This window comes from Myxocyprinus asiaticus, chromosome 24 (assembly GCF_019703515.2).
Source record: "Myxocyprinus asiaticus isolate MX2 ecotype Aquarium Trade chromosome 24, UBuf_Myxa_2, whole genome shotgun sequence".
Classification (NCBI taxonomy): Eukaryota; Metazoa; Chordata; class Actinopteri; order Cypriniformes; family Catostomidae; genus Myxocyprinus; species Myxocyprinus asiaticus.
The window spans coordinates 20,307,827-20,335,066 of record NC_059367.1 but is presented as its reverse complement, the minus strand read 5'-3'; the positions used below and the strand labels follow the sequence as shown (position 1 = coordinate 20,335,066).

Genomic DNA, 27,240 nt, shown 5'->3' with positions numbered 1-27,240 from the left:
CTGGCCATTAGCAGTAATGTAACAGCACCAAACAGCGACCTTACATTATTTAAATTGGGATTTTTAAACATGTTTTCAAACACTGACCTTTTGTGTCAAAGACATTTAATTCTGAATTTTCCACAGTACAAAACCCTCTCTTTGCTAAGAGTGTTATATAATCAAACAAAATGAAACTATTGTTTTAGAGGTGTCATTACAACAGCTAAAATGAGCAAAAGAGATTTCTAACATTCATGAGACTACATTTAAACACACATTTAGAACCACAATCAGAAAACAATTGGAAAGTACAGTGGAAACGTAGGAAATAAATTAGCCAAACAAGGAAATTGCACAACTTTTGCAAAATCATTTCATATCAGATACAGCACGTCTTGTCAAAATAAGACAAACTGCCAAGTACATATTTTGGGTATGACTTTTAGTAAAATAAAAAGTTTCATATACTCAGTATTTATGTCAACAACTTTGATGTTTGAACTTTTTTTTTTTTTTTTTTTTTACCCATGTTATTAAAATAGTTGTATCTGGTCAAGAAAATGTATTGATGTATTTTCCAGAAATGTTAGGGTTTAAAACAAAGATGATTGCATATGCATTTTGTAAAAACTGCAGCAACTGGTGAGACTGTATTATGGACAATTTTTCAGGATCAAAAATACCCATATTTTAAATAATGGTCAAAGGAGTATTCAGAAACCAATCAAAACCAGAGTTTTCACATACTAACTTTGATTCAGTGCAATCATTAATGTTAGTTGTTCATTTGCACTTTCAGGTTTACAATATAGTGCAATCAAGAAGTATTCAGACCCCTTAATTTTTTTTCACATCAATCTACACTCCATACCCCATAATGACAAAGCAAAAACACATTTTGATAACTTTGCAAATTTATTAAAAAGAAAAAAACTGAAATATCACATTGACATACGTATTCAGACCCTTTGCTATGACACTTGAAATTTAGCCCAGGTGCATCCCATTTCTCTGGATCATCTTTGAGATGTTTCTTCACTTTGTCTGGAGTCCACCTGTGGCAAATTCAACTGATTGGACATGATTTGGAAAGGCACATACCTGTCTATATAAGGTCTCACAGCTGAAAATGCATATCAGAGCAAAAACCATGCCATGAGGTCAAAGGAACTGCCTGCAGAGCTCAGAGACAGGATTGTGTCGAGGCACAGATCTGGGAAAGGCTACACATTTTTTTTTTGTGGCTGCACTGAAGGTTCCCAAGAGCACAGTGGCCTCCATAATTCTTAAATGGAAGAAGTTTGGAACAACCTGGACTCCTCTTAGAGCTGGCCGCCCAGTTAAACTGAGCAATCGGGGGAGAAGGGCCTTGGTAAGAGAGGCGACTAAGAACCCGATGGTCCATGATCTCTGAGCTCCAGAGGTCATGTGCGGAGATGGGAGAAACTTGCAGAAGGACAACCATCACTGCAACACTCCACCGATCTGGGCTTTATGGCAGAGTGGTCAGACAGAAACCTCTCCTCAGTGCAAGACACATAAAAAAAGCACCTAAATGACTCTCAGACTTTGAGAAACAAGATTCTCTGGTCTGATGAAATGAAGATTGAACTGTTTGGCCTCAACTCCAAGTGTCATATCTGGAGGAAACCAGGCACCGCTCATCACCTGCGCAATACCATCCCAACAGTGAAGCATAGTGGTGGTAGCATCATGCTGTGGGGGTGTTTTTCAGCGGCAGGGACTGGGGGACTGGTCAGGGTTGAAGGAAAGCTGAACGCAGCAAAATACAGAGATATCCTTAATGAAAACCTGCTCCAGAGTGCTCAGGACCTTAGACTGGGCTGAAGGTTCACCTTCCAACAAGACAATGACCCTAAGCACACAGCCAAGACAACGCAAGAGTGGCTTTGGGACAACTCTATGAATATCCTTTAGTGGCCCAGCCAGAGCCCGGACTTGAACCCAATCGAACATCTCTGGAGTGACCTGAAAATGGCTGTCCACCCATGGTCCCCATCCAACCTGACAGAGCTTGAGAGGATCTGCAGAGAAAAATGGCAGAAAATCCCCAAATCCAGGTGTACAAAGCTTTTTCGCATCATACCCAAAAAGACTTGAGGCTGTAATCACTGCCAAAGGTGCTCCAACTAAGTACTCAGTTAAGTGATAGTTGTGATACTTCAGTTTGTTCTTTTAAAAATGTTTGCAGTTATCAAAAATCTGGTTTTTACTTTGTCATTATGGGGTATGGAGTGTAGATTGATGTGGAAAATAAATTATAAATGTAAAGCATTTTAGCATAAGGCTGCAACATAACAAATTGTGAAAACAATGAAGGGGTCTGAATACTTTCTGAATGCACTGTAGTTTAAAAAGCACAATGATAAAAGTAAGAATCATGGATTTATGAAAAATTAATCTAGACAAAAAATCTATTTGAATATGCCAGACTTGTAATACATGATAATGACTGTCTTGCACTCACTGTGTTACTGCATTAAGGTAGTAACTCAGGCTATTAGGCAAAAAAAATTCTGTACAGTGCGAAAAGAATGTTATGGACATCTAATGCGAAATTGACAGAAAGAAATTTCATATTTAATAAAGGTACTGTAAACCAGATCACATTGTGTCAGTTTGTTTAAAAATACTGAAATCCACAGGATTAAACAAAAGCACATCAAACATGTCTTAAAAAAGGCTGTACTCCATCAAGATGCAAATACAAATCCGGCCATCATGCAAGTGATTTTTCTTTTTTTATGGCATATGTTCCAAAATGTTCTTGAACCAACACAGGGTCATTATTTTTGCACAATTAAGAAATGTATCTCAGAGACAAGCATTTGTTCATAACTCACACTCTCCTAAAGACAATAGTGTGTTATATAAACTGATCCATGTCTAGTTACTGGAAAAAAATAAACAAAAATGTGCCATTACTGTATTCTTTTGTCTGTGAAGAAGGAACAATAACACTATGATTTATCTTAGTGCAATAAACAACAATTCCACTTTAGTTCAGTTTCATTCATCATAGCAACCTAATTCTTTGAAATTCTGCAACATATGCAAACATACTTGAAGACAAACCTAAATAATTAATACATTAGCTGGATACTATTAAAAAATGAGCAAAAACGTTATACACTATTATTTAGAGAATTTAAATTCAAAAATTGTAGATTGTAAATGTACATTTTTTTTTTTTTTTTTAATGATTTGATCTAATGGCGTTAAGCACATAGTGTAATGACACTGTACATGGTGGATTTTGATCAATGCATAGTAATGTGTCACGCAATACCTATGAAAGAAACAGGAAATGAATGGAATGAAGCTGTCCTGACAATAACATAAAGACTGAGCCAGTGGCAAAGAAAAGATCCATCACAGAAAGATCATAAAAAGAAAAGATAGTTTCTGTAATGCTGTCCATGGGTATAAGTACTGCATTTAGCATCAAGACTGCATGCAGCAGGGTGGCAGTCTTTCTCGGTCATTCTCCTCCAAAGGAAATAGGGAAAATCAGGAGCAACCAGCCAGTAATGATCCAAAATCTTCCTTAAATAACTGTAACCAAAGAAAACGTTAGTTTCTAGCTTATACAGTTTCGTATAAAGGGTTAATTCAACCAAAAATACTCACCATTATGGGCCCTGCTTTAAGCGTGCAAGTGCTAAGCACAGTGCAATGTTATAACTCACAAGCGCAAAGTCAATGGGCATGGCAATGAAGTACTGGTATTTTAGAGCAAACGTGCGCTAAGTGTTGTTGCAAGTGGGTTTGGCGAAATCGAGCGTGCAAGGCGCTAATCAGGTCAATGGAAGTTCTTCTCCGGCACCGTCTCCATACTATTATACAGTTTATTCCCTGTCAAGCACCAGCGATATAAACAAAGACAGTATATTCATAAGAAGTTGGTAGTGTAAATGGACTGTATACAATGAATTGGAAAAATAAAAATATGGATTTACATTATTTTGTGGGTCCTTGTTAAATGGGACACGTTCCTTTTATAAGCATGGGAAATGTGGTTCAGGATATGGATGTAGACTCACAGTGATTGTATCGGCATGCATTTCACTTCTACCGGTCGACATTGATTTTTTACAAATTAAATTCATTTACTGAAACACTAAAAAATTAAACCAAAAATATTTATAAATTCAAATTGCACTTCAAATGAAGCGAAAAAGATCATACCAAATCCAAACATTTTACTCTCTCCTTCCACCGGCCGTGCAGTGACTTAAAAATAAAAATAATAATTGAAAAAATAAACCATGACCTCTGGAAAATGTAACACAAATCTCATAATTTTTTGATTCCACAAACGGCTTCAACAGCGATCTTGAAGAACATTAATTGATGTACTGTACTTTCAGTATTTCGACATGAACTTTATCACCTGCTGGTGGAATCTCCAAACTGCAAATGCAGGAACTGAAATTGGACTTTGCACTGAGTTAAGAGATGGTATTAAAACGTTTTAACGCAACGACCAAATTGTTAGGAAATAACAAATTGCGCTTTGCGCCACTTTATTTACATACAATAAACCCACAGTTTGCTGGCACGAAAATTGCGCTTAGAATAAGTGTTCTCACAAAAATTGGATATGACATTTCGCACGGTCGTAGCGCGTTGCGCTATGTCATTCCAAACCTGTATGACTTTCTCTCTTCCATGGAACACAAGAAGGAAATTTTGAAGAATGTTGACACTGCTCTTTTTCAATACAATAAAAGTGTATGGTGAGGCTGTCGCTACCTAACATTTGCATTTTTTTTTTTTTTTTTTGGCGTTCCACGGAAGAAAGAAAGTCATACAAGTTTGGAATAACATGAGGGTAAATGATGAATGATTTTTGTGTGCACTATCCCTTTAAATACAGACATTGTACTCTTCTCATTCTGAAGTGAGAAAGGAGCTGTCCTTTAGGGTTTGGCCCTTTTCTCTTTAGATATGTCCTTGCACCTACCTTAGCAGAAAGATGACATTTCAATAGAGGCCACACTCTATGAGGTTATTCTTGATGATGACATCAGTGACAGCATCAAACACAAACTGTACATTCTTGGTGTCAGTGGCACAGGTGAAGTGTGTATAGATCTCTTTTGTGTCTTTTCGTCTGTTCAGATCCTCAAACTGGCACTGGATGTAGGCTGCTGCCTCCTCGTATGTGTTCGATTCTGAGCATAATGTGACAGAGATGAGTTCCGATGAGTGTGATATCCAAAATCCATTGACAAATAGACTGAAGTACTTGCTCAAACAAAGTGCTCTTGAAGTGGGGAAAAGAGACTGAAACATTCATGAATGAGGGATCATTTTACATCCCAAAACTGCAATGTACAATGAGATTACTAAACTGTAATCCTTTCATTCAACTCTGATTAAAATATTATGTGAGATATCAGTTTTGACAACACATAGTTAGTTCCTGATGAGTAAATTACAGCAACTGAGTGATTCAAGGTTTTGTATCTAGTTTGAAAAATAAGAGCAATTTATCATTCATTTTGAGAAATTAAGTGATGTAAATGTTTCCTCTAATGATCCAGCCCACTGGCAAAATAAACTGTGCCACTTTTCATACTCCAGTTCTCTGAAATACACAAAAGACAAGCTAAAATCTATAATTGCACTGTGTTTCTAAAGGCAGAGAGAGAGGCACTAAAACATCTCCAATTTTTACTTGGCCCGGAAAATTATGACTAGCAGATGCAAAACAGAGGTTTTTCCATGAAGGGAGATCTGCCCTAAACTGATGGGCTGTTCAAACTCGACTTCAGATATTCCTCTTCATTTTTATAACTATTTCTAAACAAGCAGTTATTTAAATCAACTCTGCCTTTTTGTCCCCTAAAGTCTATTCCAATATACCGATGCTTGACTGAAAAAAGGATTATCTGTAGACAATTTTAAATTTAGACATGGTTTGAATAGTTCACCTTTTACTGGACCAAAACAAAAACAGATGGCTCAAGCTATCATGAATAATACAACTATTCTTGAATATATTCTGCCCTACAAAGCCAAACTGCAGCAACTACGCCAACACTGAAACTGAGAAAAATGGCTTCAAAGCAGTGTTGTTATAGTTTTGGATTTTTAATTTAGTTTTTATTTATATTTTATACTTTATTTGACATTACAATTTAGTTTAGTTTTCATTAGTTTTCACAGTTTATCTGTTAGTTTTAGTTTTCTTAGTGTTTTGTAGTTTCAGTTTAGTTAGTTTTTATTTTTATTTTATTTTATTTTGCTGCGAAAGCTGAGCGTTTTCTGGTTTAATTTAAAAAGTCTAACATCATTACATTTCTCACGGCAGTCTTGTGTTACCTCTATCTAGTGGTATTTTCATGTTTAATGTGGATTGTAAATGTTGCAAAATTTATAATATAGGGTGAATATGGGTAAAGTGACAAAGGACATTTAAGATTAATCCACATTGAATCCACATGTACGTATTTCCGTAAATGATTATAAATCATTACTAAACTAATCTTTGGGGAGTAAACAGTTAAAGGGATAGTTCACCCAAAAATCTAAATTCTCTCATCATTTGCTCACCCTCATGCCATCCCAGATGTGTATGACTTTCTTTCTTCTGCAGAACACAAACAAATTTGTAGAATATATCTCAGTTCTGAAGGACCACACAATGCAAGTGAATGGTGACCAGAACTTTGAAGCTCCAAAAAGCACAGAAATGCAGCATAAAAGTAATCCATATGTTTCCAGTGGTTTAATCCAGTGGTTTAATCCGTTGTGCTGAAGCGGTCTCATGTGCATCAACCCGAGTGGGGTGGCCACCGCTGAGGATGCCATATGCCCCAGGAGCCTCTGAAAAAGTTTCAGTGGAACCACTGTTTTCTGTTTGAACGCCTTTAAACAGACCAACACTGACTGGGCCCGCTCGTTTGTGAGGTGCACTGTCAAAGAGACTGAGTCCAACTCCAAACTGAGAAAAGAGATGCTCTTTTCCCGGTTGACCCGAAGCCCTAGTCGGCTGAGGTGTGAGAGCACCAAGTCCCTGTGTGCACACAACATGTCCCGAGAGTGAGCTAAGCTTAGCCAGTCATCGAGATAGTTGAGAATGCGAATGCCCACCTCCCTTAGCGGGCCAAGGGCTGCCTCTGCGACCTTCATGAAGATGCAAGGAGACAGGGACAGTCCGAAAGGGAGGACCTTGTACTGATATGCCTGACCCTCGAATGCAAACCGCAGGAAGGGTCTGTGTCGAGGAAGGATCGAGACGTGGAAGTACGTGTCCTTCAGGTCTACCGCCGTGAACCAATCTTGATGCCGGACGCTCGCCAGAATGCGTTTTTGCGTCCGCATCTTGAACGGGAGTCTGTGTAAAGCCCGGTTCAGTACTCGCAGGTCCAAGATTGGCCGCAACCCACCGCCTTTTTTTGGTACTTGAAGTAGGGGCTGTAAAACCCCTTCTTCATCTCGGCCGGAGGAACAGGTTCTATCGCGCCCTTCCGTAGGAGGGTAGCTATCTCCACGCAAGGTAGCAGCGTTTTCGTCCTTCACCAAGGTGAAGTGGACACCGCTGAACCTGGGCGGACGCCTGGCGAACTGAATCGCGTAGCCCAGTCAGACGGTCCGGACCAGCCATCGCGACGGATTGGAAAGCGCAAGCCACACGTCCAAGTTCCAGGCAAGGGGGACCAAAGGGACAACGTCGTCGGACGTACCGGCAGGTGGGGCCTCGCTGTGCCACACCATGTCGTGGCCGTGCTGAATCTAGGGACATCGAAGCACTTACCTGGCTCCTTGTGACCACCCTGGAACAGCCTGGGACGGGGGAGGAAACCTGCCAAATAGGCGCTCAGGGGCAGGAAACCTGCCAAATAGAGTGGTGGACGGTGGTCGTGATGACGGCCGTGCACACCGGATACGTGACCCAGGGAACAAGGAAACCGCTCTTGCTGAACTCTTGAGTACTGCAGCCACTTGGGCATGCAGTGCAATTAAATGCAAAGGTAACAAAAAGATGGAGAGGTCTGCTTACCAGCTCCAGAGCAGCGGGTTTCGTCGTCCCTGGGTTGCCCGTCTCAAGGGCGCTTTGAAGCCATTCACGGGTTCTGGGCGGTGGCGAGACGGGTGGCGTTTGCTTCCTGAGGTGGGCTCCAAGCCGGGGCCAGGCCGAAGGGGTGGGCTGCGGCGGAGCCGGTGCAGTCACCGCAGGGGGACGCCCTTGGTGACGAGCAGACGGGGTGCGGGATCTTGAGCCGTGCTGGGGCAGGATATGCCGGATAGCTTCCGTCTACTGCTTCACCGTCGAGAACTGCTGGGCAAAGTCCTTGACGGTGTCACCGAATAGGCCAGCCTGGGAGATGGGGGCAGCAAGGAATCGTGTCCTGTCGGCCTCACCCATCTCGACCAGGTTGAGCCAAAGGTGGCACTCCTGGACCACTAATGTTGACATCGTCCACCCGAGAGACTGCGCCGTGACCTCTGTCGCTCGGAGAGCGAGGCCGGTCGCCGAGCACAGTTCCTGCATCAATCCCGGGGTGGAACTACCCTCGTGCAGTTCCTTTAGCGCCTTGGCGGACTTGCAGGAGAGCCATGGCGTGCAGGGCGGAGGCAGCATGTCCAGCGGCACCGTAGGCCATGCCATCCCAGATGTGTATGACTTTTTATCTTCTGCTGAACACAAACGAAAATTTTTAGAAGAATATTTCAGCTCTGTTGGTCCATACAATGGAAAGTGAATGGTGGCCAGAATTTTGAAGCTCCACAAAGCACATAAAGGGAGCATAAAAGTAATCCATATAAATCCAGGTGGTTAAATTCATATCTTCTGAAGCAATTTGATAGGTGTGGGTGAGAAACAGATCAATATTTAAATCCTTTTTTACTATTAAATCTCCACTTTCACTTCCCTATTCTTCTTTCATTTTTGGCGATTCACATTCTTTATGCATTTCACCACCTTCTGGGCAGGGAGGAGAATTTATAGTAAAAAAGGACTTAAATATTGATCTGTTCCTCACCCACACCTATCATATTGCTTCTGAAGACATATATTTAACCACTGGAGTCTTATAGATTACTTTTATGCTGCATTTATATGCTTTTTGGACCACCATTTATTTGCATTGTATGAACCTACAAAGCTAAGACATTCTTCTTAAAATCTTGGTTTGTGTTCATACACTTCTGGGATGGCATGAGGGTGAGTAAGTGATGAGTGAATTTTCATTTTTGGGTGAACTATCCCTTCTAACTAAAGGGTAATGCTCTATGAAGTTTTAAATGAACAAAACCTACCTTCCTAACCTAAACCTTTAACCTAAACCTAACCACTAGTGTCATAAAGGAGCAAATGTGAGATGATAGAGCATTAAAGCTAAAGTGTGTAATTTCAGCGCAACTAACGCAACCAAATGGAACTGCAAAAATAAACAATGTTTTCAAACAGCTTTCTGTCTGCCGTTGATCGAACAAACAGATAGTCCCCAACTCACGCCATTGGTCAAATCAGTGTTGTTGGATAGGGTCTAGACGGGTCGCTCAAAACAAACATAGGAATTTTTATAGCGCCATGGCAATACTGTGTTTACAGTATTTGAGAAAATGTAACTATGAATAGCTTACTTATAGTTGTCTCTGCACATTAAGCTAGGATAGAAGAAAGTATTTTAACACCGAAAAAGTTACACACTTCAGCTTTAACTTTAAAAACCACATCTGTTTTTCTAGTTTAAATAAACAAAACTGTCATGCCTATACCTAAACTTAACTGATAGCGTCATAAAAGCAAATGTGAGATGAAAAATGCAGTAGCTGAAGCAACCACATCATATTGTGATGCTTCTATGACAATTTCAGATCACGTGGCAACTTGTGTTCTTTGCTGAACTCGTGGACTTCCGCATTAAAAGTCCAACGCTCTATCAGTTGAGCTAATAAGCAACTTTTTAATAAGCTTGCAAATGTCATTGGTTGTGTTATGTAAGGGTTAAAATGTATCGTATTTCAAATCATGCGTTATAGTAAAAGTGTTTCGATGTAATAAGATAGCATTGTGTGAGTTACAGTAAAAAACAATTGTTTATGAACCATTAATCATCCGTTTTGCTGATGAGTTGTGAATAAAACTCATTGTTGTAGCACCTCTAGTGTTTATTTCACCAGAAAACTGCTTTGATACAAAGAACAAGGCACATAAAATGTATTTTGCAAAAATATAGTTATAGTAACATGATTACATGAGACTAGGTTGCTTTTATTAGTAACCAATGAAGAGAACAGTTTTTCAGGACTGTAGTTTCCTAGTGTCCTACAGAAAATAACTATATAATTAATCGTCTTAATCATCTATTCCACGCTTAATCATCCATTTCTTGCCCAATCTCAGCCACTACACTGACACCTTAAACAATTCTGAGTCTTCAATTACCCCCATATAAATCAGCTTTGGGTTAATTTATAGTAAGTTCAAGTTAATTTAATTCTATACTCTTTACTGTTGTCTTTTTATTCTTGAATCTTTGCATCTTTTGTGGGAAAATGAAAAAAGCAGATCCTTTTTCACCTCTTATGTTGTATCATAAAATGTATGATTCCATAAAGTTTTTGGTAAATACTGACATTCATATGGTACACACATCTGAATATTGGACAAGAAGATGCCTGTTTTTGCAAAAGCAATGTCTATATTGTTTACATTATTCATTGTCCTTGGATTACTAGATAACTTTTCATACAACAGGGCAATACACCGATCAGCCACAACATTAAATCCACTTGCTTGGGGGGGGCCTGGGTAGCTCAGCGAGTAAAGACCCTCACTACCACCCCTGGAGTCGCGAGTTCGAATCCAGGGCGTGCTGAGTGACTCCAGCCAGGTCTCCTAAGCAACCAAATTGGCCCAGTTGCTAGGGAGGGTAGAGTCACATGGGGTAACCTCCTCATGGTCGCTATAATGTGGTTATCGCTCTCGGTGGGGCGCATGGTGAGTTGTGTGTGGATGTCGCGGAGAATAGCGTGAAGCCTCCACGTGCACTATGTCTCCGTGGTAACGCACTCAACAAGACACATGATAAGATGCGCAGATTGACGGTCTCAGACGCAGAGGCAACTGATATTCGTCCACCGCCACCCGGATTGAGGCGAGTCACTACGCCACCACGAGGACTTAGAGCGCCTAATATTGTGTAGGTCCCCCTCGTGCCACCAAAACAGCTCCAACCCACATCTCAGAATAGCATTCTGAGATGATATTCTTCTCACCACAATTGTACAGAGCGTTTATCTGAGTTACCGTAGACTCTGTCAGTTCGAACCAGTCTGGCCATTCTCTGTTGACCTCTCTCATTAACATGGCGTTTCTATCCACAGAACTGCCGCTCACTGGATGTTTTTTGTTTTTGGCACCATTTGGAATAAATTCTAGAGACTGTTGTGTGTGAAAATACCAGGAGATCAGCAGTTACAGAAACACTCACACCAGCCCGTTGGTGATTGGTGTATATGAAGTTAAAACTGAAACAGTGCACAAGCCAGTATTTAATTAAATATGTTAAAATGTGAACTCACCACAGTATTCTGGGTAGCATATTGTGAGCGAACTTATTTTGATCTTCTCCTCGAACAGATCCTTCTTATTGAGGAAGAGGATGATTGACGTGTCTGTGAACCACTTGTTGTTGCAGATGCTGTCAAAGAGCTTCATGCTCTCATGCATCCGGTTCTGTGGACATTCATTTGTTAATTATGATGTCTAGAACATACAATTAACAAAAACCTAATTTGTCTTACGGGATATTGCAAGTAACTGCAGTAACATTTTAATTGTTCTTAAAAAAATATGTACTAGACAATAACATTTCTTTCAAAGAGGTATAAGGAGGGGGATAAATTAAAATAAGTGGCAGATTCAAATTGAGTGATGCCGGATCTGGATGCAGGATTAAGTGTAGTGTAAAAAGCCTACATGTAATATCACATATTTTCAAACATGATTGTGCACATTTTCTTAGTTCACCTGAAAATAAAAATGTTGCCTCAAATCATTATATTATGGAAAAACAGTCAATATATTTCAGGAAAAGAGGTCTCCCAAGGACACAATGGAATCTTCCAAGGAGCTATGAAGAAATCAGTTTGACACAACCAGGACAAATGGAACATCCTTGCTCAACATTCGTGGCTATGGAGAAGTAAACACAAATACTGAGACCTAGAACTAGAAGTTCCAGGGATTCTATCCAACAAGAGTCTTTCACTGGTTATAACCTATAAACACAAACATGTTTTCTTTTTGCCATATTTGAATTAATCCGTAAAATCAGATGGATCTCTGAAATAGGCAAAATCGAAAAAGCTCTTGATCTTAATAACAGTCTTTGTCTTATATGCACTACTGTCAGACTACTATATGCCAATCAGAGGAGACTTGTAGTACTCTTCTAGAGTTTATTTCGGATAAGCTGGATTGGCCTACACTTAAGGAATCTTTGAGGAACCTACTGTACATTTGATCAATATACACTGATCAGTCAGCACTATTCTCTTACCATCTCCTCATCCTCAGCTAGGACCAGGTCATAGTCACTTAGTGCAACACAAAAGATAATGGCAGTGACGCCCTCAAAACAATGAATCCATTTCTTCCGTTCTGAACGCTGGCCACCAACATCAAACATCCTGTGTGAACACATACAACATGCAGCGATCAAGGCATGAGAAAGAAAGAAAGAAAGATAGATAGATAGAAAGAATGAAAGAAAAAATAAAGGATAGATAGATAGATAGATAGATAGATAGATAGATAGATAGATAGATAGAAAGAAAAAAGAACGAAACAAAGAAAAAATTAAGAAAGAAAGAACAAAATAAAGTAAGGAAAGAAACAAGAAAATAAGAAAGAAAGAAAGAAAAATGTAAAAAAAGAGAAAGAAAAACGAAATTAAGAAGAAAGAAAAAAGAAAAAAGAAAAATTAAGAAAAAACTCAATTAAGAAAGAAAGAAAAAAGAAAAAAGAGAAATAAAAATAAAAAATAAAATAATTAAATAAAGGAAAGAAAGAATGAAAGAAAGAAATAAAGAAAAGAAAAGAAAAAGAAAGAAAAAGAAAGGAAAGAAAGAAAAAGAAAGAACAAAATAAAGGAAGGAAAGAAACAAGAAATAAAGAAATTAAGAAAGAAAAATGTAAAAAAAGAAAGAGAATGAAATAAAAATAAAAAATGAAATAATTAAAAAAGAAAGAGAAAGAAAAAACAAAATTAAGAAAAAAAGAAAGAAAAAGAAAGAAAAAACTAAATTAAGAAAGAAAAAAGAAAAAAGAGAAATAAAATAAAAATCAAATAAATATAGGAAAGAAAGAAAGAATGAAAGAAAGAAAGAAATAAAGAAAAGAAAAAAGAAAGAAAAAAGAAAGGAAAGAAAGAAAGAAAAAGAAAACAAAATAAAGGAAGGAAAGAAACAAGAAAGAAAGAAATTAAGAAAGAAAAATGTAAAAAAAGAAAGAGAATGAAATAAAAATAAAAAATGAAATAATTAAAAAAGAAAGAGAAAGAAAAAACGAAATTAAGAAAAAAGAAAGAAAAAGAAAGAAAAAACTAAATTAAGAAAGAAAGAAAAAAGGAAAAAAGAGAAAGAAAAATTAAAAATGAAATAATTAAAGAAAGAAAAAATGAAAGAAAGAAAGAAAGAAAGAAAGACACTAACTTGAAATAGAGCTCTTTGAAAGTGAAGTGTGTTTCTACAATGCCAGTGGTCTTGACCCGAGTTCTCAGCACATCTTGTTGAGTAGGCATGTAGTTGGGCTGGGATATCCTATCCAGGTCATTCAGATAGCTGTAAATGAGAAAGAAACCAGAGTGAGCATTTTTTAGCTAAACCACCCAAAAGACAACAATGAAAATGTCAGGATGATTTAGAGAGTGTTTAGAGGGAAATTTTAAAGTAACCACATCAAAATCTGTTTGTGTACTTTCTCTGTGGTTACTTAAAACTCTCAAATTATGGCTAAATTACTTATAATAAGCTTCAAGCAGGATCTACTAAGTAAAATGTGCAGTATGTAAAAACAACCAATTAGCTGGTACTTATTTTTAAAAGAAGTCCCGATTCTGCAAAAACTATTTCAAAAACATGTTGGGGGGTGGGGGGGGGGGGGGGGGGATGGGGGCAGGGGGTCAAAGTTAACACGTGAATGTGATTATTTACACTTCTTGTGTGGACACTAGGGAATAATTGCATAAAGGGGGTTCTAACTTAATTTTGGCTGACACTCGTGTAAAAACAGACCCACTTAGTATAAAAGTTTTTTTTCTTAAGCTTTAAAATATATAGCTGTCTTTCTATTTTAGGAATGGGTTCCTTGCAAAGGGATCATTATGCTTGGGGCAACTTGGCATCAAAAAGTTTATCTAATGCTATAGGTAAACAGAAGAGGTTTAGACTGTACATTGGCCTGCTGCTAAAGGCCTGCTGTCTGTTGCTAAAATAAAAATGTATCCACCACAATGGCCCAACCCTCTGATTTTACTACATATGACACAGTAACACAGGACCACACAGAACAAAGATTTGGCTCTATAGATACACTGAATGAATGCTTGCATTCGCTGAGTGGCAAGAACTGCTCTCTTGATTATTTTCATTGGAAATATTCTTAGTCACTACCAAAGTTGAAAGCATGGCAAAAGATGGAAAAAAACAAATGAACTGGAACATGGAAAACTCTATGAGGAAAAAAGGTTTGGAATGCACTTCTGAAATCCCCAGTCTGTGAGCTGGAATCTAGCAGGTAAAAATCCCAAACATGTCTGCACAAGGTGAAGAGAAGCATGACTGATCTTGACTTAGGAACTGATCCACTGCAGAAGTGTCTCTTAACCTGTATGGGATGAATATAGTATTGAAATTATTCACAAATGCATAAACAATTATCCATCAATTCGATAAATGACATACATGCATCTTACTATCCACACACAAATGCTTTTCAACTTGTGTCTGTGAAATTCCAAATTAAATTAATGTGCAGTGATTTGTAAAAATAGAGACATATTTGTGAATACAAATGTTCCCTTTTGTATAAATGTAACACAATTTGCATGTCTAACCAAAGGAAAATGTTCCAAATTAAACACAAAATGGCTTTGTGAATCACTGAACGTGCATTTGTGGATGAAGTGACGCGTGCATTTATTGACATGTTTTTGTGTCTATTCTGTTTTATTTATTTGAATTTTGAGACTTTTGTTTAGCAGTTTTTACCATGGCTGACCCACACACAAACAACTACCAATGAATAAGTCCTAAATTCATTCATAAATGTGGGCACATCTACCCATCAATCTGGGAAAACTTCACAAATGCGTGTTATTAGCCTTAAACAAATGTCTTTTTAAACTAAACTTTTGTCTGTGTAATTTATTATTAAATGAATGTGCAGCTAGTATTTGTACAAATAGAGACATATTTGTGAGTATAAATGTTCCCTTTAGTACAAATAAATCACAGTTTGTGGATGCAGCCAAATGAAGATGTTCTAAATAAAACACAAAATGGTCTTGTGAAGTATCAAATGTGCATTTGTGGATCAAGTGACACACGTGCATTCATTGATGTCTTTTTGTGTGTTTTCTGTTTCATTCATTTGAATTTTGAGACTTCCTTTCCGCTGATTTTGCCTTGCATGATCCACAAGTAACTTTGTGTAATAAAAGCAGCTACCACTAGATGCCGGTCTCATTTTACAGATGTACTATCAGGGGGGCGTAGTTTATTCACAAGGTCACTCAGCATGCACAGTTTACAAGTGTCAATTCAAACAAACAGCATCTGAGATCAGCAGAAAGAATCAAAGATTTGTCTAAATTTTTCTCATATATAACCAAGGATAATGTCCTGTCACATTGTAAAAGGCGAAAAAAGCCAATTTTAGAGTGTAAGTCCTGGTGACAATGTGTTTGTGTTACATGTCAGAAGCTTTCTAGCTAATAGGATTCCAACACCTGGCTCGTCGGTCATTGTTGCAGGTCAGCGTTAGAGTCTGATCCTTCAATCTTAACTATGTTTCTAGACTAAAATTCCTGTCTACACAATGGGAAATATCTGTTTGTGTAGTCAAAGCATGCTTACAGTTCTTAATGTTGTAGTATCCAGTAGGGCTAGATATATATTGTGGCGACAGGATAAAGTGTCAATCAATAGAAATGTTTCTATATCGTCTATATTGTGGTATGCAAATATCTGTGCATGCAATGCTCCACTTGGCTGAAGGTGAGACTGATAGTGAGAGAGACGAACAAACAAACACGGAAATAGATGAACAAACAGAATGCAGGATGATTCAGAATCAAGTCAAATGCAGGAGGAGAAATATTCAGTTGTGGCCAAAAATATTGGCACTCTTGGTAAATATGAGCAAAGAAGGCTGTGAAAAAAAATCTGCATTGTTTATCCTTTTGATCTGATTTTTAAGATTTCCATTTGATTGGAACTTGTTAATTATTGCCCAGATGGTGGAAATTGGCATTTTCAATGCTTTGGCTATTTTCTTATAGCCACTTATTTTGTGAAGCTCAACAACCTTTTACCACACATCAGAACTATATTCTTTAGTGTAACCCACTGTGATTGATGATTAAGGGAATTTGTACTGTGTATTACCTCATATTTGTACCCCTGTGAAACAGGTCATGGCTGAACAATTGAATGTTCCTAGTCACCCAGGTGCACTAACATTTTTTAAATATGACTGGGAATATATAGATATATAACAATTTCTAGGGGTGCCAATAATTGTGGCCAAAGTGTTTTGGGGAAAAATAGTTATTTAATAATGACATATTTCCCCTCTTTCAATTGTTTACTTAAATTAAAGGATAGATTTTTGTGAATTTTTTGAATGAAAGATCAAAAATCTGCATTAAACAATGCAGATTTTTTTTCACAACCTTCTTTGCTCATATTTACCAAGGGTGCCAATATTTTTGGCCACCACTGTATTTTTGCATTAAAAGGTGTGGTCTCCAGTTATTGGATGAGAGCCCTGTTTATGACGCGCGTGAACCTTTACTTTTTCTCCGCAATTCTTCCCATAAGGCCTGCAACCCTGAGTCTTCTCTTTACTGTTGTACATGAAACTGGTGTTGAGCAGGTAGAATTCAATGAAGCTGTCAGCTGAGGACATGTGAGGCATCTATTTCTTAAACTAGAGACTCTGATGTACGTATCCTCTTGTTTAGTTGTACATCTGGCCTTCCACATCTCTTTCTGTCCTTGTTAGAGCCAGTTGTCTTTTGTCTTTGAAGACTGTAGTGTACACCTTTGTATGAAATCTTCGTTTATTTTTGGCAATTTCAAGCACTGTATAGCCTTCATTCCTCAAAACAATGATTGACTGACAAATTTCTAGAGAAAACTGTTTCTTTTTTTGCCATTTTTTTACCTAATATTGACCTTAAGACATGCCAGTCTATTGCATTCTGTGGCAACTCAAAAACAAACACAAAGATAATGTTAAGCTTCATTTAATGAAGCAAATAGCTTTCAACAGTGTTTGATATAATGGCAAGTGATTTTCTAGTACCAAATTAGCAATTTATCATGATTACTCAAGGATAAGGAGTTGGAGTGATGGCTGCTGGAAATGAGGCCTGTCTAGATTTGATCAAAAATGAATTTTTTCAAATAGTTATGGTGCTATTTTTTACATCAGTAATGTCCTGACTGTACTTTGTGATCAGCTGAATGCCACTGTGGTGAATTAAAGTACCAATCTCCTTCCAAAACAGCAAAATCTGTACATTATTCCAAACTTTTGGCCACCAGTGTATATTCACAAATATGTCTCTATTTGTACAAATAGCTGCACATTCATTTAATAATAAATTACACAGACACAAGTAAAAATGCCTTTATTTAAGGCTAATAACATGCATTTGTGAAGTACTCCCAAATTGATGGGTAGATGTGGCAACATTTATGGATGAATTTAGGACTTATTCATTGGTAGTTGTTTGTGTGTGGGTCGGCCATGGTTAAAAACAGCAAAACAAAAGTCTCAAAATTCAAATAAATAAAACAGAATAGACACAAAAACATGTCAATTAATGCTTGTGTGTCACACAAATCCACGTTCAATGCTTCACAAGGCCATTTTGTGTTTAATTTGGAATTAATCTTTGGTTAATTAATCTTTCTTTGGTTAGACATGCAAATTGTATTACATTTATACAAAAGAGAACATTTGTATTCACAGTCTCTATTTGTACAAATTGCTGCATATTCATTTAATTTGGAATTTCACAGACACAAGTTGAAAGGCATTTGTGTGTGGATAGTAAGATGCATGTATGACATTTATCAAACTGATGGATAAGTATTTACACAATTGTGAATGATTTTGATACAATATTCTTCCCATAAACCTGAACCTTTCCAAACTAACACATGATGATTCTGTGGAGAGAGCCAGAAACGAATTACAAAACAATAAACCAAAGGTATTGTCAGTTGAAACACTTATTTGTAAAAGGAGAGCGTGTAATTCCTTCAATAATAATAACACTCTCATATCCCAGTTAAACGTGCAGAGACAAATTATAAGACAATTGTAGTCATAATTTCTGCTTTAAAGTATAAACTCTGTGGCTCTGTACCCCTTTCAAAACATTGTTGTTTGTTTGAGAATTCCGACCAGCCTGACACAACAACTTTGGCTTAGCCAATGCTGTGAGTTTGGAGCGGGACTACCCATTTGTCCAACCAATGGAAGATGGGGATAGGTTTCGGAAACTTGTTTGAAAACATTATTTTTGCCATTCTGTTTGGTGCTACTAGAAATTACACACTTTAAACACAATTACATTACTTTTCTAGTTATAAGCCATTTAATAGTTATAAGCCAAAATGGACATTCAGTCACAAATTCTGTTGGAAGAATCGTTTACTTTTTTAAGCCAGTTTCTATAAAACTCTCAGAGTAAACAGAGTAGACCAGAATAGCTTGTGAGAAAGCTTTTGGCCAACTTTGCCAGTGAAAGCAGAGACCTAACATGTTTTTTGAGGCCTCAGTTTAAAGGAAGTGCTCTTACTATGACGCAGAGTCATTGAGCTGATATTCTCGTGACCTGGCGAAACATGTCTGCACTCCTTCATCCTTCCATAACCGGCAGATGACCCCAGAGAGCTCAGGGGTCATGACCCCTTCCTCTGCAGTGCCGGCAAGCACGAAGAGCTGACGAGCATCATCCTGATGACAGAAAAGCATCAAAAGAAAAATCTGTAAATTCTTCAATAGAGATATTTGTTTGTTGGACTCCAGTGGTTGCACTATATGTTTGATTTTGTGTGCAACCTGCAACAACAATGCAATACAAAGATGTGTTGTCCATTTATTGTCTTTGTATTATTTTGTGGTACCCCTCATTAGATTTAGTTCAGACTGCAAACTTGGGTATAATATATTTATAATATATAATATATTTTTATTTTGTTGTAGTGCTGTTGGTTCAGTAGCACAGTGCCATCTTTGAATAGCAGTGCAGGAAACAGGTTTAAAGTCTCTAAACATGAAGCTGATCCACATTTTTCAATTACTTCATTTTGAGCTCTTGTACAGGATGTACAGGACTACTATTGATTCGTAATACATACTGGTCAAAATGAGAACATTACTGGTTCAATTATGGTGGAGATGTTGGCCAATTATGGTGGTACAGGAGAAATTATTTATTTTCATAGGGCTATGATTTCATAAATAATTGGAAATACTTTAGTCCTAGAAAGGCTGATTAAAGATTTGAGTTTGTGACCCGAAACATTTTTTGTAAGTTTGGGTTTTCCAGAGGGTGAATTTTTGGCATTATCTGTGTTCCAATACCAGCGATGTGCAATCTTAAGAGAGGAGAGATAATTAACTTAATTCTGCGTAATCTGCATTTACAAAATAATTGATCACCCTCATGTCGTTCTAAATGTTTTTAGATGTTAATTGTTTTGTGTGAGGAGCAAACTGAAATTTTATTCATTATTTACTGATAATATTCCTTGCCGTGAATTTGTCATTAATTATGTCAATTCTGGTGTGATTATGCCATTTTTGTAGTCCATACCACTTTTGTAGTCTATTTCAGAACTACAGTTGAGGGGAAAATTATCAGTGGTTAATACTTGGCTCTCTGGAATACTTGATTCTGACTGGTTTATGAATAATGACAAACAATTTCAAAAATATGAATAATTTTCACCGGTCATCTGGGTAGATTCATCTTTCCTGCTTCTTGTATCACTCTGAGATCTTTTCAACTCAAATCAATATTTCATGTCCATTTATTTATTTATTAGTCAATTAATAAGCATGATAATAAGCAGTCAGACAGTAATTTTTGCAATATAAAAATCAACAGAACTCCAACACAAACCACAGGTTGAATTCAGCTGTTTCTGGAGACACTTTTTCTCATATAGTAACGTAATTTTAAATTTAAATTTAAATTTGTTTGGGGTCCTGACCACCTGTTGGGGTTTATTTTGCGATAATAACTGGCTGACTGTAGATTATCCCTTACAAAATGCAAAACGCTATATATATAGCTAACAAGTCATATGGACTACTTTTATGATGCTTTTCTGGAGCCCTGGAGTCATTGTATGGCAAGATTCTTCAAAAATCTCCTTTTGCTATTCATGGAGAAATAACAGCATACAGGTTTGGAATGACATGAAGGTATGTGAACTGTTCTTTTAATAAAATCTTACTGCTCTTGCATGATCTCCAAAGTCGATCTTTAAGCGGCCCATGGCCCTGATGATAGCAATGATGGATTGGATAGTGTTGCTGTAAACCACAACTTTATACTGCTTGCACTCTTCATCTGAATAGCCATCCTCATGAATGATCCTAAAGTAAAACAAATCAACTACTCATGAAGAAATGAAATTAACAAGTAACATTCTTTCATCATATCATGAAAAATGAAAACCACTCACTTCATTTGCTTGACTATTGTGCTCTTCCCTGATTCCCCAGCACCTAAAAGACAACATACAACACAGAAATTTGGTAATGACTTTGATTTAGCAAATCGATAAATGCAGTTTATCTGCCTGACCCTAAACATCACACGCTCAGGAGAAGCCCAGCGTGAGCTGGAGAACAAGTCATCAGTTTCAGGATGCGCTTGCCATATGGTGAGATTAAATGCCCTGAAGATGAAAGGTTTGTCTGATGTTGGTTCCCCCAGCCAAAGTGTTTCTGAGGACAGCAGGAGCTATGATAGGTGAGCTTTTTATAACCAAGTCAAACGACTTATTAACCAACACACCAGAAAGAGATGTTTGTACAAACATAAGCAAACCATGGCACTTATGTAATCCAATGCTTTATTGTGTAATTATAAATTATGGACAAAAACACATTTCACTCTCCAGATATTGCATGACAGGTATAGCCCAGATCCAGGTCGTATTCCCATCCCAGTTCCCTCTCTCTCACCCTTTAATTTCCTGTGTCTTTCTTAATATTTCATAAATAAAAACTGGCAAAATGCCCAATAATATTAATAAAAAAGTTATTGGAGGTGACCTAAAAATGTACCTAAAATGTACCACTGTGGTAATTCAGTTTAATTCTTTAAAGCATTTCAAAGTACCATGATAGAATATGATAAGCAGATGAATATCAAAGTAACATGGTGTTACCATCTGATTCCATCACGTTATCACAGTACATTATTATAAGTGTGTTCCCCACAAATGTACAGCATATCTACTGCAGGACGCATTTAGGCTTAGGTCATTTGTGTCTGCTTCTGATAAGTGGCTTGCTGCCCTATTAGCACAAATTTATCGCAGTGTGAGGAAATAACTGTGGGTCTTGGGGGCCAGAGAATCATGTGGAAAATGTCTACGGAGAGAGTCTTGAACCAAAGGCATGCTGCAGCTGAGTAAAACAACCAAAACTTTCTACCACATCTGATGAGGCCTTGGCACAAGTAAAAGGTCAATGGGTTATCGATGACTAAGGGAAAATGAAAACAAACCTACTGAAAAAAAAAACCTAAGCTGGTTTGCTGGTCTTAGCTGGTCTCCCAGCCTGGTTATACATTTACAGCCACTGGAGTGAAAGCCACACAACGGTCTGGATGCTTTCCAAGCAGACAGGTCTCGCAACAGGGCTGAGCAGAGACACCACGTTACATTAATCTCCATATATACAATACATCTGTGAACGCTATGAATGGGTGTGTGAATGGCTTGCTCCCGCTGTAATTACACAGTAAGTTGCTGTAGCATGTGCATTATGGTTAAGATCACCATTATGATCAAGGCCACCTTAGCAGAGCCATGCTTTATGATTTATCTCTTTTTCCTTTAGCTCTTTCTCAACAGTGCAGGTTTACACATAGCAATGAGCAGACAGAGCCCAAACCCCCTACTGAGCAATATCCTCTTGTTTGATTATCAACAAGAACTAATTTTGCAATAAGAAGTCCTCTGTCAGTTTACAAGCAGCAAAGTCATTAAGGAAATAGTCATATTTACTCATCCTCTTTTTATTCCTCCCCATATGCCATTATTATTTCAGTTTCCTAACGTCATTGTTTTCCAAAGTATGCTTTTATGGAGAGAATTTGAGAAAGTTTCCTTTTTAGGTGGAAGAAAACGGCATTCCAATGTGAATGAGAGGCGTAAAAGTAGCTAAATCAATGTGTTCTCAAACAAAAACATATTTGTGTGGAGACGTACGTTATTACTGGAACACAAAAGAAGAATTTTTAAATAATCATAATGTAGCTCTTTTCCTTTCAATGACAGTTCATAGCGAACACATCTGTCAAGGAGGGCTGGGCAAATGGCTTCAAAGATTATTTCAAATATTTCATATGTATCTCAATAATTATGTATTAGCTCTGAAATGGCTCAAAAGTGATTTTTTTAAATCAGAGGAACCAGTTTCATCCAAACAGCCATTGTTGCAAGTAGATTCAATGTTTTAAAGGCATAAAATAAAAATGTGAAGGAATATTTACCACAGTTTTTCACTAAATAAACAAAAGGGAGAAAGAGATTTTATAATTTTCATTGATATGCACTTTTATATTTTTATTCCATACACATTGAGCCTGTTTACATGCACAACAATTAGCCAATTCCTCTAAAATCATCTTATTTAAAAAATCTGACAAAGTAAGAAATCCTCGTTACACGACATTTGTAATAATGCAGTCTGCAGTACTTTGATTTCACAATTCACGTGAACTGCTCTAAAAGTACTAAAAACACGAGCCCAAAAAACCCGTGTGCACAGATCAGTTCTTCACTGCTGATCTTTGATTTAAAAAATCACATATGACCAATTCGCCATTTTGATGTTACTTTGATTAATTGTGCAGCCCTGAAGGATCGTGAAGTTAATCTACTGATGTGCTTTTTATGAAACGAAACGGCCACATAAAAAGCATATTCAAATCATTGCGATATTCGCCATATTGCTTAATTTTATATCATCAGCATAATCATCGCGATTATATTGTGATGAATATTCAATACATCGCCCAGCCTTACTGTCAAGTTCATAAAAAGCAAAAAATAAAAAACACAACTTCTGAAGCCAAATAGCTTTGTGTAAGGAAAAGAAAGAAATGTTACTTATTTACTGATAATCTTCCCTTCTGCAGAAGCTCTGAAATTGTATTTACTTTCACATCTAATTCAAAAATAGCACCTTTAGATGTGACACACCAGGTTCAATGTCCGTAACGAAACAACATTGATTCTCACATGTCCCGTAACCAAACATGATATGCTCAATTTGAATATGCAGAATGGAGAACAACATTTAAGAGCTGCAGCAAAGGGAAAGATTTTCAGTTATTACAACTTTAATTTTGGTCTGTTCCTGACACAACACTATCGTATTGAAACCACTTTATGGACCACTTTTATTGCATTTATTTTTTGTGGTTTTTTTGTTTTTTTCCTTTTTGGAGCTTGACAGACATGGTCACAATGAACTGTTGTATGTACAAGAGCTGAGTGAAGATACTTCAAAAATTCTCCCTTTGATTTCCACAGAATTTTCATTTTTGGGTGATCTGTTCCTTTAACCAGTGAAATTATAGAGCACATACTGTATATGAAATTAGTTGAAAAATAATTTAAATATATTTACTAGCAAATCATTATCTATAAAGCTAAGTATTATTAACAGCAGTTATCACACGTTGTTTCAAAACATCTCAACAGCATGAGATGTTTCCTGTTATTCTTACACATTTCTCAATTATCATATGATTATTGTGTCAGCTCTGAATGATTTCTTATAGTTTACAAAAAAATTTAATAAATGTTGAACTCTTTTTGCCCTTTGCGTTCAAAAATGTATGATCTTAAAACACAAAGTTCCTCTGGTTAGTCAAGCCCTATGACCTAATTTATTTGAATGCTGCTTATATAAAGGCAAAATAAAGAATATAAAAATCTTCAATCTCTCTGAAGATTGACAGGCCACTTTAATTCCAGTTCAGCCAGCAGTAACAGCACAGTCACACTAACCTAATGCCCCTGATTCTGCTGATGTCAGGAGAGCCACAGGCCACACAAAGGAAAGCCACAAGTGAGTTCCCACAGTGTGATTAAACTCAGACTTCAATGTGAAATGCTAATTGCAATACAGTCATGACCAACTTCGCTAGACTCCTGCAATCGTTTTGCCTACAGGGATGTAGCCATGTTATCTAAACATGCCAGCATTATTAAAACAGGAAAACGCAAGAGCGGGATGCCTCTCTAGTTTACTCTCTCAGTGTGATTACTCACGCCACAGAGGAGTTGGTCTTAAGCCAGCTGTAACCTCAGAACACGCCATCCTTGGACAGTTCTTTCAGAGAGGCTTTTATTTGTGGGCTTTATTCTGTGTTTAATGGAGCATGTACTATTTGGCTCATTGAAATGCTCGCCCCACTTCCAGCATGCGGTGGGTTTCGGCATTCAAAGTAAAAAGCCAAGCCTACTAACATGCCCCAGAATACTGTTAAAATGCCAAAAGGGGAAGGCTTCCATAACTTAAAAAGAAAAAAGAGGATTTATGCACATAAATACTTACGCAATGGCATTTTAAATGCTGATCCACTGACAGGAATGCTATGTCTTGGATATTGTCTGCCTTTGCCTATTGGCTTAACTGCATTTGTTAGACTAAGCCTTCAAAAAATTAAAACATCACAGTGGGGAATATGTCAAGATTTCAAGATTAGAGGCATAAAAATCAGTCAATCTGATTGTTGTTTCCACAACCAACATACTGTAACTCTCGACTGTTTAATCTATTACGACAACTGCAGACATGTTTTGACAGAGAATCAGTATGTAGAAAAACAGTCCAAAGGAAAACTATCCCACACAAATATCAGAAATATCATTCCATACTAGACCACTCCTCTCACAAACAATATAGCACAGTTTCCGCAGAACAGAGATTTCACCTCCCTGTCACAAGGAACATGCTACAAAATGCGAACATCCTTCAAAAGGGAAATTGTTTGGCTTTCTTAAGTTTATTAAGATTAAGACATTATTTGTATCCTTTTTATACTGTTTAAAAAATAAAAAATAAAAAAGAGTCAAACTACAGTCAGTGAGTTGAAGTTCTGTTCTATCTTTTACTTGCCTTCAATGATTATGTTTATGAAGTTCTTATATAGATCTGTGTTACTGCTTTGACACTGTTTTTTTCAGTGTCCCGTGCAGGAGTGCCACGTTTTTTAGATGCCGTGTCAAGTTAAAGAAATACTTCGGGTTAAATTCAAATTAAACTCAATCAACAGCATTTGTGGCATAATATCGACAACCACAAAAATTATTTCAATTCGTCTCTCCTTTTATTAAATCCTAGTGAGTGCCTCACTGTAACCCAGATTTGTGCTTTTTTTTTTTTTTTTTTTTTAAAGAAAAGGAGGGACATGTCGAAATTAATCGTTGTGGTAATCAACATGCCACAAATGTTGTCGATTGTACTTGACCAGTATGGAACCACGGATATTCCTTTAAAAGGATTTCAACTGTTAAAAACGCGTCTCGAGACACCGGCGTTCAGGGTGATGCGTCTAGATAATTTTTTAGCGAAATCATGCGTTCGGTGTGAACGGCCCCTAATGCTCCACAACAGCAATTATCGTCGACATTCCATCCCCTTTTGACAGCTGGAATACCGCCAAAATCACACTACTACTTTTTACTATTTTCCTTCGCCATACTGCTGTGTTTTAGAGTGTGAGGGTGTGATTCTCATAGAAAGCAACCATGTGGTGAGCCTCACCAGGTTTATAATTTGGTAATAAAAATGTAAAACTCTATGTTTTGGGACACTGTGGACCACTATCACTGAGAAACATGTTTTGACAACACACCGAGCCAAAAAGTCTAATACAAACACCACTTGTAACATTCTGAATACATAATTTGCTCAGACATAATGTATGTAGGCTATCTACAGGACGTCTCCTGGATGTCTTACAGGTTGTTGAATAGTTCTGGAAGTAATTTTTTCTGTGAAATAAAAAAACAACAATACGCATTGCATCTGCAACGCAGCACTAATTAAAACAGCCTATTAAGTTGCATTTAAGCACAGACTCTTTCTCAGTATCTGTGAGTTAAATGTCTACTGTATCATACCGAGCAGCAGTAGTTTGACTTCTCTGGATGCTTTCTCTCCGTCCTCTCGCAGGTTCCGATCAATCATCTTACTCCTCTCCATCGCTGCTTTATCTTCAGTACTTAACGTGCAACCCATTTTTTCAAAACGTTTATAAAAACGAGGACAAGGGGAAAATATAACCTTCAAATCTGGACGCTGTAGTTGGGAGCTATTTTCTCCTACAGCTCGCAGAACAACGAAGAAAGAAAAGGCGTTGGCAGGTTCTCACACGATGCTTCCAGCGTATGGAAACAGATAGACTTTAACACATATTCAAACGGCGGTTCTGATAACGTTAAGGTTAATCCGTTAGACCGTGATCCTTTGAAACTACATTGGCAGGAACGGCGCAAAAGGAGCCAAAACCAGTTAACCGTTGAATGTGCAATGACTAAAAAGTTTCCACTGTTGATGTTCTGCGGTTTGTTTTTGAACGGCAAGAAAAATCTTGCAAAAAATGTTTCGAAGACTGTATCCGAAACATGCAAATGTCTCGAAGTGGACTGCAGTAATCTCGGATGAAGTTTGAAGTAAAGCGCAGACACACGTTGATGCGCCCGCAGGACAGA

The 27,240-nt window shown here is 37.5% G+C and overlaps 1 protein-coding gene across 1 annotated transcript; it reads right to left on the bottom strand.

The window, feature by feature from the left end:
* Positions 1–477: 477 nt before the first annotated feature.
* Positions 478–27,240, bottom strand: LOC127414968 (guanine nucleotide-binding protein G(i) subunit alpha-3-like). Its single transcript, XM_051653391.1, has 9 exons — positions 26,650–27,240; positions 20,962–21,004; positions 20,731–20,872; positions 19,065–19,222; positions 13,681–13,809; positions 12,528–12,657; positions 11,548–11,701; positions 4,970–5,180; positions 478–3,558 (listed from the first exon to the last, which is right to left on the bottom strand). The coding sequence occupies exons 1-8, from the start codon at positions 26,765–26,767 to the stop codon at positions 4,990–4,992; spliced, it is 1,065 nt and encodes a 354-aa protein (XP_051509351.1). The 5' UTR covers positions 26,768–27,240; the 3' UTR covers positions 478–3,558; positions 4,970–4,989.